The 12813-nt window shown below is 41.1% G+C and overlaps 1 protein-coding gene across 1 annotated transcript in view; it reads left to right on the top strand.

Moving 5' to 3' along the window:
• Wwc3 (WWC family member 3) overlaps nucleotides 1–12813 on the top strand; it is a 113454-nt gene that overhangs the window by 81587 nt on the left and 19054 nt on the right. The window contains exons 9-11 of the mRNA XM_046424287.1: nucleotides 4668–4910; nucleotides 8816–8905; nucleotides 9931–10496. Of these exons, the coding sequence (XP_046280243.1) occupies nucleotides 4668–4910; nucleotides 8816–8905; nucleotides 9931–10496 (899 nt within the window). The remainder of the gene's footprint in view (nucleotides 1–4667; nucleotides 4911–8815; nucleotides 8906–9930; nucleotides 10497–12813) is intronic.

The following is a 12813-nucleotide window of genomic DNA, read 5'->3' as shown; positions in this document are numbered from 1 at the left end:
ATCTCAGCTGAGGTTTTCTTTTTTTTTAATTTTTTTTAAGAGAGAGAGAGAAATTTTTAATATTTATTTATTTATTTTAGTTTTCGGCGGACACAACATCTTTGTTTGTATGTGGTGCTGAGGATCAAACCCGGGCCACACGCATGCCAGGCGCACGTGCTACCGCTTGAGCCACATCCCCAGCCCCTGAGGTTTTCTTTAACCTTTGCTTTCATTTAGATATTTACAAAAAGAAAGCCAAGAGAAAAATGTAAGAAGTATTGAATATGTAGTTACAATTAAATCTGAAGGCATGATGCTCTAAGTTGACACCATGTCATGGAATGTGGGATTAGGATCCATCATAACTCATCAACATTAACTGGAATTGTGGGTTGCCTGGAGTTTTGTTTGCTATTCCAGAAAGCAGCAGGATTTTAGAAAGATGAGAAATTATACAGTAGATTGCAGGTTTTAGGTATTCGCATAATTGGAGATTGATTACTCTTGATATGCCTCAAAACTTCTTAATATTAGAAGTGGGGGCTGAAATTGTGGCTCAGTGGTAGAGCGCTTGCCTGGCATGTGTGAGGCACTGAGTTCAATTCTCAGCACTGCATATAAATAAAAAAAATAAAGGTCCATCAACAATTAATAAAAATATTTTTAAAAAATATTAAGTGTGGGGCTAGGGTTATGTGGCTCAGCAGTCGAGCACTCAACCTAGCACGTGAGAGACCCTGTGTTCAATCTTCAGCACCACATAAAAATAAATTTTTTTAAAAAGTTATTGTGTTCAACTACAACTAAAAAATATTTTTTTTTTAAAAATATTAAGTGTATTTTTCCTAGAAAAATGCAGATCCTTTTAAGATTTTCATGTGAATTGTGAAGGTCTGAGTCATTTCTGCAGCATAAATGCAGGTTTCTATTCATGGTTTAATTTTCTAGGGTTGTAACAGACAAGGTGTTCAGGCAGAAATTGTAAGGGGAAAATTATTTATATTTAGAACTGTTTATGGAATAGAAATTGGAAAACACATAATAAATATGAAACCTGATTGCTTAATTGAGGATTTTACTTTTATTTCTTCACTATCAGGGCATGGGGACATATATTTTAAATCTTTTAAAGGCATTTGTGACAGATTATATGTGGGCCATAAAACGTATTACCCATCAAAAATGAAAATCAATAAAACAGGTAGTTGACCTATAGGGAAAAAAAAGAAAAAAAATCCTTGCCAATTTTAAGTGGCTCTCAGTTCTCTTTAAAAATGAACTTGGAAAAGTTTTTTTTTTTTCTGCAAACCTTAATGATGACCTTAATTTCTTCCATGTATTTAATTTCACTAAAATGATATTTCAAAGAAAAGCCTTTCTGGAAATTGCTTTTCCTTTAATACCCAGAATAGGAATGATGGCCCTCACAGGAATAGGGTTCCAACCAGTTGCTCAGCTGTTTGGCATGGATAAAGAGAAGGTGCATCAAACCTCAATACATCTGTGTTTAGTCTTAGGCAGGAAGTCTGTTTCTTCAAGTAAACCTAACATGCTAAAGATACTCCCTGTGGATGACTGGCTCTATTCCAGGCCAGCAGCATGGTAGACGAGGCACACTGTTTTAAAGGCACAGCCATTTTGTCTTCCCCCATGGAGAATATGTGAGTGATCAGTTGTTGAAGAAATCATTCTAGTGCTTTTGACTTTCAGAACAGACAGACAGATGTGCCTCTCTTGACCTGGCTGAAGTGGACCCCAAATGTCTACACCCAGAGTTTGGATATAAGGAAGGAAATTTTAGTTTTCAATATATGCCAATATTCTTCTAGATTCATAGCTCAAAAATAAACGTAACCATTTGCATTGTTGTGAAATTTTATTTTAAAAGCACAGTTCTCAAGCAAAGAAATGTTTGCCTATGTTCAGCATAGCCTAAATAACTTTTCCAGATGGATTGCAAGAAATCAGCCTCATCCGGATTTTGTTTCTGCTGAAGAGGTCGTCCCTCCCCATATGTCTTTGCATATATTTCCTGCAAGCTGTGGAAAGTTACAGTTTGGCTGCTGTTCTATTTCTTTATGCCCACAGTAGAAAAGCCTCTTGAAAGTTGCCCTTTGCTTCTCTTCCCTCCTATAGTCATTTTCCTCCTCATTTTTTTTTCAGATAATGCATATTACTTGAGATTTTCCTGGAAAGGTTATGATTATCTGAGACTGAATCTTCTGCCACCCTCAGCAATTTAAATTCTTTTAGATAGCAGCTAACTGAGAGCTGGTAGACTCAAATGGCATATTGAGCTCCTTACAAACCTCAGGAAACTTGAACTGGGGGGTTCAGCTCAGTGATAGAACACTTGCTTGCCTAGCTTGCATGAGGCCCTGGGTTCCATCCCCAATACTGCAAAAAAAAAAAAAAAAGAATAGAAAAAAAAAAACCCACAACAAAACACCTCATAAAAGTCAAAAGGAGTGTTTTGAAAATGTCTGTTTATATTATATGTATGATAATTAGATCTGGCAAGCTTTAGCTAGGCTCAAATAGGCTTTCCTATGGATCAGATAAATTGAAATGAAAAAAAAAAAAACTATGGGACACAGTAGATTTTCTCATTGTTCTCCAAATCAGTTATATTTATTTTTTATTTTTGACTTATCTACAGTAGAATGTTCCAGAAATTTCATTTGGTGTGTCTCATATGAGTCTGATTAGAGTGTATATTTCTTGGGCTTCAGTTATATGACTGTCATAAATTTTAATTACTCTAATTAGACATAGGTGGATGCTTAAGCCCAGTTTTATTCCTAACCCTGTTGGGCTGCCTCTGTCATCATTTTTTTTTCAGTGACATGATTTGTTATCATTTTTCAACACATTTTCAGGAAATTAGTTTTAAGTTAGAAAAATTGTTTAAGGAAGCTACTGACACTCAACTAGTTTCTTTGCCTTCTTGGAGAAATGGGCTTGAGTTAGACGTATGCGTTTGAGCCCTAACCTGTATACCCTTTCCTTTCCATGTTTGGATTGATTTGGTACCTGGAGAAAGAGCATATCATGTATGATCCTTTGGCCAGGCAGATGGGTCCTTGTGCTCATGTCTAGATCATGCAAAGCCTGACCTGGCATAGTACTTGACAATGAGTTTTAGTGTATGGGCCAACTTCAGTCAATTGGTTGTATCTGTGTGGAATGTGGTGTTGAGAAGGACTCTGAGGGCTGGGCCCAACAGGCAGGAAGCCAGATTTGGTTAGTGCTGTGCATCCTGGGCACAGGAGGTAAGTAGTCTTGGCAATGCTCCTGCCCCATGTCTGCCATCCCAAGTTTAGTGAGGATGATCCCATCAGTGCCTAATGCAAATGCTTAAAACAGGCCAGTTAGCAACCCCCAGACGAGGCAGGGCTGCAGAGGAGGCAGCTTTGTCTTGGAGCAGTGGGTGTCCACCTTGAGCAAGCATCAAAAACACCTGGAGGGCTTGACAGACCCCAGATTGGCAGGACCCATTCCCAAAGTGTCAGATTCCGCATGTGGGGCTGGGTTCTGAGATTTGCATTGGTAACAAGTTCCCAGGAAATTCTGAAGCTGCTGGTCCTGGGACCCCACTTTGAGAATTGCTGCCTCAGAGATATATGTGCCTGCCACTTAATTGTTTTCATAGTACTCTCTCATCTTAAAGAAGTCTTTGCATGTTTTTAGGTATGTGTACCAAACTCGATCCTCCAAATCATTGGGTTCAGGTTGGGTCTGGCATAACTAGTTTCTGGCTGGAAACAGGCAGCCTTACTTGAGGGGCTTAAAACATACTACTATTTTAAAGGGTGATTTACAAATATGAGCTATGTCTGTTTCACTTAATCAGCATTAGATACCACTGCAGGACACAAAGTATGATACAATCTGTTTGCCAGGCAAGCACTGAAGATTCAAGGGCATGGAAAGTGACAAGATTCTCTGTTTTTATACCCTAAGGATTGTCACACTGACACCTTTGGTGAGATTGACTGGTTTGCATCTAGCCAGATGATCACATGCCAATTTCTACATTCATGGGGATGCCTCTCATTCTCTCATATATTTGCTGGCATGCTTGCCCACTGTTTAATGCTTGAGCTTTTGTTGAGCATCTGCTCTCAGCAGGGTGTTGTGTGTTCACATCTGGTTGAGGTCTCAGGTGCAGGAAGTGGCACATACAACCAGCATATGTGGGCATGGGTTTTGGCTGTTCTCTCCTATATTTTGTTTGTTTTGTTTTTTGACCCCCAATGGATATTAGTGCTTAAGCATGGCCAATGGGAAAGAAAGACAGAAGGTTCTCTCAGTATCCAGCCTAGTGTTCAGCTACTGATGATAGTGGGGTGGGGAGAAGTGAGCAGCTTTCCTCTACTCTGGGACATCATCTTGCAGGAACCAGGGATCTGGGGAAAAAAACTAGTGTGGTCATGTTGAGGACTGGTGGACTTTTTGTCAACTGTTTGAAGCAAGTATGAATCTTGGACAGGGTAGATTATACAAAGGACTTTTGCACTATTTTTATGACCCATCATTCCCAGACACTCTTAAGTTTAAGGTAGGTGGCATTACTTTACTATTTACTTAACAAAGTGAGTTTACAGAATCAGTGATGGTGCAGAGAATGTATAAAGGTGATTTTTTAAAGTTCATTGACATCTTCCTGGGCTCCCCTCTCTCAGGGTTGCAAACATTCAGCAGCAGCTGGCCCAGCTTGCTAATGAGTCGTGGCCAGGCATGGCTGAGGCCGACAGGGACCGGCTGCAGCTCATCAAAGAGAAGGAGGCCCTGCTTCAAGAACTGCAGCTCATCATTCAGCAGCGGAGGTCGGCTGAAGATGTGGCCAGGCTGGAGGAGGAGAAGAGACGCTTGGAAGAAGAGATCCAGCGTGCGCGCGCCACATCTGCACAAGGAGCAACAGAAAGGTGGGCTGGTCTCCAGAAGTTCAGGGGCAGGTGGGACCAGATTCCAGTGAAGAACCAACTGGAAAATCTTAATTAGATAGCATATATATGGCTTCAGCATGTTCTTGATTAGTACAGGCTGAATATCCCTTATCCAAAATGCTTGAGCACAAAAATGTTTCCCATTTTGAAGTTTTTCAGATTTTGGAATATTTGCATAGACTGTACTGGTTGACCATCCCTCATTTGAAAGTCTAAAATCTGAAGTGCTTCAAAATCTGAAACTATTTGAGCATCAAATATTTGAAAAGAGTTTGGGAGTTTGGAGAATTTTTGGATTTTCAGATTAGGGATGCTCAATCTATACTGAGAGCAGCTACTGAGGCATTTCCTTGCTAAGTCAAGGGGAGATGGGAACATGTGCTTTCCATGTCATGAGAGGTAATAGCTCTTCCCAAGGCTCCCTGAGCCCCTTAGAAATGGGAGATAATGGAGAAAAGGGAAGACAGGTGATGCAGCACCTATATGGAGCCCTTCCTAGAGTAGATTCCCGGTGCTTTCACCTATATTTGTGGGACAGTACCCTGTGCTGGCTTGGGGCACCAGCAGGAAGATGGGGAGACAGATGGTGGTACAGCTTTGGAATAAAGTGGCTCTCTTGCTCCAGAGAACTGGCCCCTGTAGCACTGTGGAAGTCTACCTACTGCTTTTATCTCTGACTTTCATTTCTGGCCAAGGCAGCCTGCTCTTTCTTTTTTAGTAGGAAGTCAACAGCCTATCATGGGTCCATTTCTAACCATACCTTTCCTAGGTTGGTCTTGAGACTCTTTCAAGCATAGGATACATGAAGCCAGAGTCTTTTGTATTCTTCAGTGCCAAGTTGTTTGGCCTTTCATCATATGCCATGTCTTCTGGTTTCCATTTGCCGCCTGCAATCACAGATTGTGTTGAAGGCTTGGTCTGCTTTCCACATTTAACAGCTGTCCGCAGTTTATCTGTGGCTATCTGCTGAGTTTTGGAAAGCCCATCCCCCAATTGTTAATATACTAGCTCCCTAAAACTCAGTGTATCAACATGACCTTATTCTGTATTGCTATGAGCATGAGCATTCTCTACCTAGAGTTTAAGTCACTTAAATTATTTGATCTATTCAGATGTACCCACAACTAATATTTTATCACATCTTATGACTGTTCTTTGTATGTGTTGGGCAATCTTTATGTTTGATTCTCATTATTAATCTTTTGGATACGTGAGTGTGCATTATGGTATTCAGGACCCATGGCAGCATTGAAGAAAAGGAATGGTGTTTGGGAAGTTCAACTCCTGGTAACAGGCAGAGAGAATTTTGATCTGCCTGGGATGATGGCACCCTATATCATCCCACTCAAACTGAGTTGAGTCTGAATCTTAAAAGGAGCAAGGCAACTGAAGTTTTCTTCTGTGCTGCTGTGTTTCTGCACATTTTTAGTTAAACACTGCCTTCCATTTTACCCTTGGTATTCTCCTGTGTGTGTTCTGGATAGAAAGGCCTGGCGTTCTTGTTCATTCTTGACTAAGGATGGTAGATTTGGTCCCACAGTGCTTCCTGATTCTCAGGAAGCCCACCCATGCACCCTTGACTGTGGAAATTCGGCATGTGTGAGTACTGTGGTCCCAGAGTACAAATTCCTGGAATTCCCTAGAGTCAGTGTTACCCTGATGCCTCAAGGGCTGCAACACCCAAACTGGACCAGCTTTCACCCAGATGGCAGTTTCTTATGGGACCAGGCTGGGTGTTAAGTTCTGGGACTCAGAACCCTCAACTGGAACTGAATTGATCCAAGGGCATGACCTTGGCTAAAGAGGAACGTACACATGTGCTGAGCTCTTTCCTCCCATGTGCTTTGTCTATTCTATCCACTGCATTGTAAGATGAGGTCAATGCCCCAAGAGAGCTGCTGCTGCTCTTTGATATTTTGTGCCGAGTGGATGCAGACACATTTCTCAGTGTTGCCTCCCTTTATTGAGCTGTGCTTGAAGACTGGAAGTGTGGGACCCATGCTGGGAGACTTCCTCTAGCACAGACTGAGGGGCAGTAGAAGGAGACCCAGTATGGATCTGGGCACAAGGAACCAAGGTTTGTGTCTTAAGGCTGAGTTGTGGTAGCTGTATGACTGGGGCCTGGCCTTTGCCTTGTCTCAGCTACAGTGTCATCAGTATAGAGAGTTCCAAGTTATAGCTTGAAAGCCCAGTGAGGGGCATAATTTAAACTTCCCCTTTTTGACTCTTCACTCTCTACATCTTCTGAAAAAAGAAATTAAAGATGGTTTTTTGAAGTTATTTCCTTTGCTAAGCCTTAGGTAGGAATTTAAGTGTAACATTAAATAGGAAAATCTTTCATGAGTAAAGGAATTCTCTCTTTCTTGCCATACATAACAACAGAATTGAATGATAGGAAGTAGGGGCAGTGCAGAGTCTCAGTAAAGTGCCTTGACTTAGGTTCAAGCTGACTTGACCAAACCTTAAACTTGCATAGCACAGGCAAATTACTTTCACTCCTTAAGTATCAGTTTCCTCATCTATAAAATGGGAATAGGATCAAGTGAGCAGTCATTGAGATACAACATATAATATGTTCTTTCTGTACTTGGCCTTGCTTCTCTTGATATGACCAGCATTATTATAAGTGCTCAAGAACATTGTGCTTTCTTATGTGCTCATATATCTCTTTTGGCATAACATGAAAAATATACCCAGTAGAATGTCAGCATTACTTTTTAAAAGTTATTTTTGTTTGTAAAAGTAATAAATTGAAATGTTCTTCTTAAAAATTAAAAATTTTAGACAAGCAAAATTCTTTTTTAAACATTACAACTGGAAGAGTTTATTATAGCTGTTTTCAAACTTTTGGGTTCCAGGACCTCCTTCTACTGTTAAAATTACTAAGGATCCCAATGAACTTTTGTTAAAAGAATTATTCTAAATCAGTCGATATTTACTGCTTTAGAAATTAGAATTGTGAAAATTTTAAATATAATAACAATTTTTATGCATAAATAGCATTTTGAGAATTTTTCGAAACAGAATGAGAAGTATTATATTTATTCTATATTTCTATAAACCTCTTTAGCATCTGGCTTTCCAGAAGGCAGCTGCTCAGGCATTTGATCTGTTATCATATATCACTTGTGGTGAGCATATGAAGATCTGACTGCACATGGATATATAGTTAGGAAAGAGGGGAACTCTTAGAATCCCTGATGGATTCTTGGGGATACCCTGGGGTCTGTGGACCACACTTTAAAACCATTGGCTTGAATTTATGCTATTCAGCTTTAAAATTGGTTTATAGTGGCTCTAGTTATTAAGGTATTTGATTGAGTAGGAAATGTTGTAGCCCATGTCAATCAATGGAGCTTGACATTGTTTTTGCCTAGAAAGGGGCCTAGAATGAGGAAATTGAATTTGTTCTAAGGAATTCTAGCAGATTAACACATGATCTGCCTTTGGGCCAGTTCTACTCTAGTCTCCCTTCCGTCTGTTCTTCTACCCACCCATCCTCCTATCCATCCACTTACCCCATCCACTCTTCATATGACCATCCATGCTCTGACCTGCCTATCCACCTATCCACCCACCCACTCATCTACTTACCCATCTGTCTACCCATCTATGCTCCCACTCATTTTCCTGTTCATCTGCTGCCCTGTCCACATACAGATCAAGTGTCTGCAATGTACCAGGCACTGCTCAGAATGTCAGGGATGTATTTTTCCAACAAACCCCAGATTTTATTGTCTTGGCATTTAAGACCTAGATGCTTTTAGAACTGATAGTCATTCCAATGTAACTCATTTGTGGGGAATTTTATAGTTGAATTTCTTGTTATAAAAATATACTTCCTATTTTTCAAATCCTCCAATAGACTATTTTCTTACCTGCAGGATTCTACTTCAAGAAAAAAGAAATTGTCTACTTATGCAGCTGGAAGAAGCTACCCGCTTAACATCTTATCTCCAGTCCCAGTTAAAAAGGTAGGTTCCTTTAGAAGAGAAAACTATACTTAATTATCGTGTTACAGTGACATGTACATGAACTTTATTAATTCCCGTTAGCTTGTATTTTTCTCCTACTGAAGCTTGGAACCTAAAGTGGTGTAAAAGAGAACAGAGATGTAGATAGATATGTTATATTTTTAAGATAATCTGCTAACATATGACTCGAGGGAAATGAGTAAAAATTTGGTTTCATAATAAATAACAAATCTGATGTCAAGTTTATTGAAGCCTTTTGTAATCTAACAGCCTTAGAAGTGTTCATATATGCACATAGACATTTTTATTTTGGGAGTTTTAAAAAACTATATATATATATATATATATATATATATTTTTTTTTTTTTTTTTTTTTTTTTTTTTTGTACTAGGAATTGAACCCAGAGGCACTTTACCACTAAGCTACATCCCCAGCCCTTTTTATTTTGAGACAGGGTATTGATAGGTTGCTTAGGGCCTTGCTATGTTCTCAGGCTGGCTTCAAAATTGCGATCCTCTTGCCTCACCCTCTGGAGTTGCTGGGGTTACAGGCATGCCCTGCTGCACCTGATGGATATGAATATTTTAAATATTCATATTTAAATATTTGGATGCTCAAAATAACCACCTTTTCAAGCACATACTGTATTGTGAGGCATAATGTTAAGAACTTTATTTGAATTACTTTCTTAGTTATTCCTCCTAACAGTGTCATGAGATAGGACCTGTGACTGCCTCAACCCCAGCCAGCAAGTGGGAGGCTCAAAGAGGTTCAGTAACTTAGCCTGCAGCCAGCTAGTGACTGTGGGGAGGACTCCAACTCAGGCACGAGTCTTTGTTGTTGCTCACTGCCCTCTAGTGTCATTCAAAAGAACAAAGGAGGTATCAATGAAAGTCTGCTCAAATACTCCCAGGGGTTAGGGCTAGGCTGGGATTCGCTGCTCCCAGGTGCAGCAGCCTAGTTGTGCTGCTTGGCCGTGGGAACAGCTATGTGCGTCTCTAAGATAGTTTCTCTCTCCTTTCAGCCTGTCTGCCAGCACCCTGACAGTGTCCTCTGGGAGCAGCCGCGGGTCCCTGGCCTCCAGCCGGGGATCACTGGCCTCCAGCCGCGGTTCGCTGAGCTCAGTCAGCTTCACCGACATCTACGGCCTCCCTCAGTACGAGAAGGCCGATGCTGAGTGCGGCCAGCTTCTACGCTTCGATCTGATTCCTTTTGACTCTCTGGGACGTGATGTCCCCTTCTCAGACCCTCCAGGCCACCCGGGCTTCCACAAGCAGAGGCGGTCCCTGGACACGCCCCAGTCGCTGGCATCACTGTCCTCCCGCTCTTCCCTGTCCTCTCTGTCGCCCCCCAGCTCGCCCCTGGACACACCTTTTCTCCCGGCCTCGCGGGACTCTCCTCTGGCGCAGTTAGCGGATGGTTTTGAAGTGCCAGGCCTGGGTGCCCTAGACAGACTGCGAGCACAGGCCTCTGCTTTGGGGGATGAAGATTTGCAGGGCACTGCATTACTTCAACCACACGGATTCTCTGGGGATGGGGAAGGACCTCGTGAGCGTGGACCCCAACTGGTTGGGGCTCCCACCAATACAAGTAAGTGGTGATGCTTCTCCTGAGAAGCAAGATTAGAAACTCAGGGATGATATTGCAGTGGCTGGTGGCTTTTAAGTCCCTGGTGAGGTATAAGTTTACAAACATTGATAGGGTTAGAAGGGTACAGACCTGCTGTAGGGAAAGATAATTAACATTGACAAAGTAGTCTTTGCCAGGTATTTGGCTTGTTTTAAGAATATATTTAATTGTTGAAAATAAGGGTCAGAACCACACAGTCTCACACATTTGGAAGTGAATAGAGAGGTACCAAGGCCTCAATGAGTTCTGCAGCACATGTGCCAAGGTAGAGCATACGGTGTGTGAGCCCACCTCAACCAGTGTGTGAACTAGTGTCTTGTAGTCTAGTGGGAAGCCTACTTCCTTTGTCACTTTGACTTCATCTCTTTATCCTAGTTCTCATAGTATTCAAGGATGAAATTCTTTCAATTGTGGAAATGAAAATAATGGTATAATTTCAAAGACATGTTAGTAAGCATTCAGTCTTTTCTACCGATTCTATTTTCTGGTGATCTAGCTAGGTAAAGCTTCATCTGCCCAGTTGTGTTAGTTTGACTCCTCTTTGGTGCCAGGGTGCTATTGAGGACAATATTGATCCCATGTGCTTTTTAAAGCCAAGCCCCAGCATCTTTAATTTCCTTAGGTTTTAAGCAGGATTAAGAATAAGGTCTCCCATTCCTGAAGTTCAGCCCATTTAATTAACTTTCACTTACACAGCAGAAATGTTTTAGACATACCACTTAGGCAAACACTAGACAATTTGTATAACATAGTGGGTCTCAACCAGGGGTATATGTGCCCCCCTCCCCCGCCGGGGACATTTGGTAATGTCCCTGTGGGAGAAATTTCTTCGTTTTCACAACTGAGGTGAAGGATCCTACTGCCATCTAGTGGATAGAGGCTGGGATGCTGCAGCACATGTGTCAAGGTAAAAATCTTACTGTACACAGTGCTGCCCGCACAAAGAATGATCCAGCTCAAAATGTCAGTAATGCAGAGGATGAGAAACCCTAGAAATGTACTATTGAGTGTTTATGCAACAAGGGGGAGAAATAAAACTAGAATACAAAATTAATGAGGTGTAGTGGAAACAGCTTCAGACTTGCAAACTGGAGACCAGGATTCTGTTCATTTTGTTTCTTGCCCTATTGACTGCTAGTGTGTGACCATGAGCTGTCTGTCTCACCTTCCTTGCCCTTGAAGGAGATGATCTTTATGCTCTCTTCCATTTGCTACCATTCTGTTACTTATGAGATTGATTGATTGATAGATGGAAAGGTTGATTGATCTTTAGATCTAGCTATAAAATAGTAGCCTGCTGGCATTTATATATTTAACCAGAATTCAAGCTGCTCCATGACTTTTTTGGCATTTCAGTTATTTTGGGTGTCTTCCCCTCTGTGTTTGAATGCACACTTTTTTAAATCCCCACATATATTGTTTTTGTAATTCACATATACAAGTAACCTTCATCCCCTTTGTTCTTCTTTACAGTCCTACCAATTTCTCTTTAAAGTTTGAGATTCAAGACTATCAGTCTGTTTATACAGAAAATCCACACAAGATCTAAGGGCCCCTTTGGGCCATGGAAAAGATAGGATGTGGGTGGGGGGAGAGGCGGCAGGGGGAAGGGGGAGCAGACTTAATTTCTTATCCTGGTTTCTTTGCTTTCCTTCCCACTCTGTGGCATACTTTGTAATGGTGCCTTTTAGACTGGGAAGTGTTTGCTTTTCTACATTTATATACTGCCACCTGGTGATGGATTTGTGCATAACACTGTCAGTTGACGTGTCCTTAGAAAACTGAAATAATTGACTGAGTTAGTTAATGGGTCCTGCTGCATGCTCCTAGATGTCTAGGTTGGGTAATTAGTTTCAGGTATGTACTCAGGGGGCCTCCTTGCCTCCCTTGATGCTTTTGGAACTCCTGAGCACATGGTTGTCATAGTTTCATAATTATGGAGCTTGGTGTTTTATCAGATTTCCCCCATTCCCTTGTTTATCAATTCCAACAGTCATGCAATTCTCTCCACCCTTTTAGTCTTGATGGAAATAGTGGAGTCTGTTTGGCCCCAAGAAAGGTTTCAGTAAGATAAAATTTTTAGTAAGATAAAAATCAAAATTGCCCAAATCCATACAGCAATGATTTCTTGTTGTGTTTTAAATCAGTCAGAGAACAGAAGGTAAGACAGAGGAGTGGGGCAATAGACTGTAATCTTGAACATTTTTTACATTTTTCCTACAGTCCTGTCTTCCCTGGATTTTGAAAGCCAAATGTGTCATGATTTTGAAATACTTAC

Source organism: Marmota monax, unplaced genomic scaffold, assembly GCF_021218885.2.
Source record: "Marmota monax isolate L192 unplaced genomic scaffold, Marmota_monax_Labrador192_F-V1.1 WCK01_AAM20220418_F8-fsc00089, whole genome shotgun sequence".
NCBI lineage: Eukaryota > Metazoa > Chordata > Mammalia > Rodentia > Sciuridae > Marmota > Marmota monax.
The sequence above is the reverse complement of the archived record's forward strand: the minus strand, read 5'-3'. Positions and strand labels throughout refer to the sequence as shown.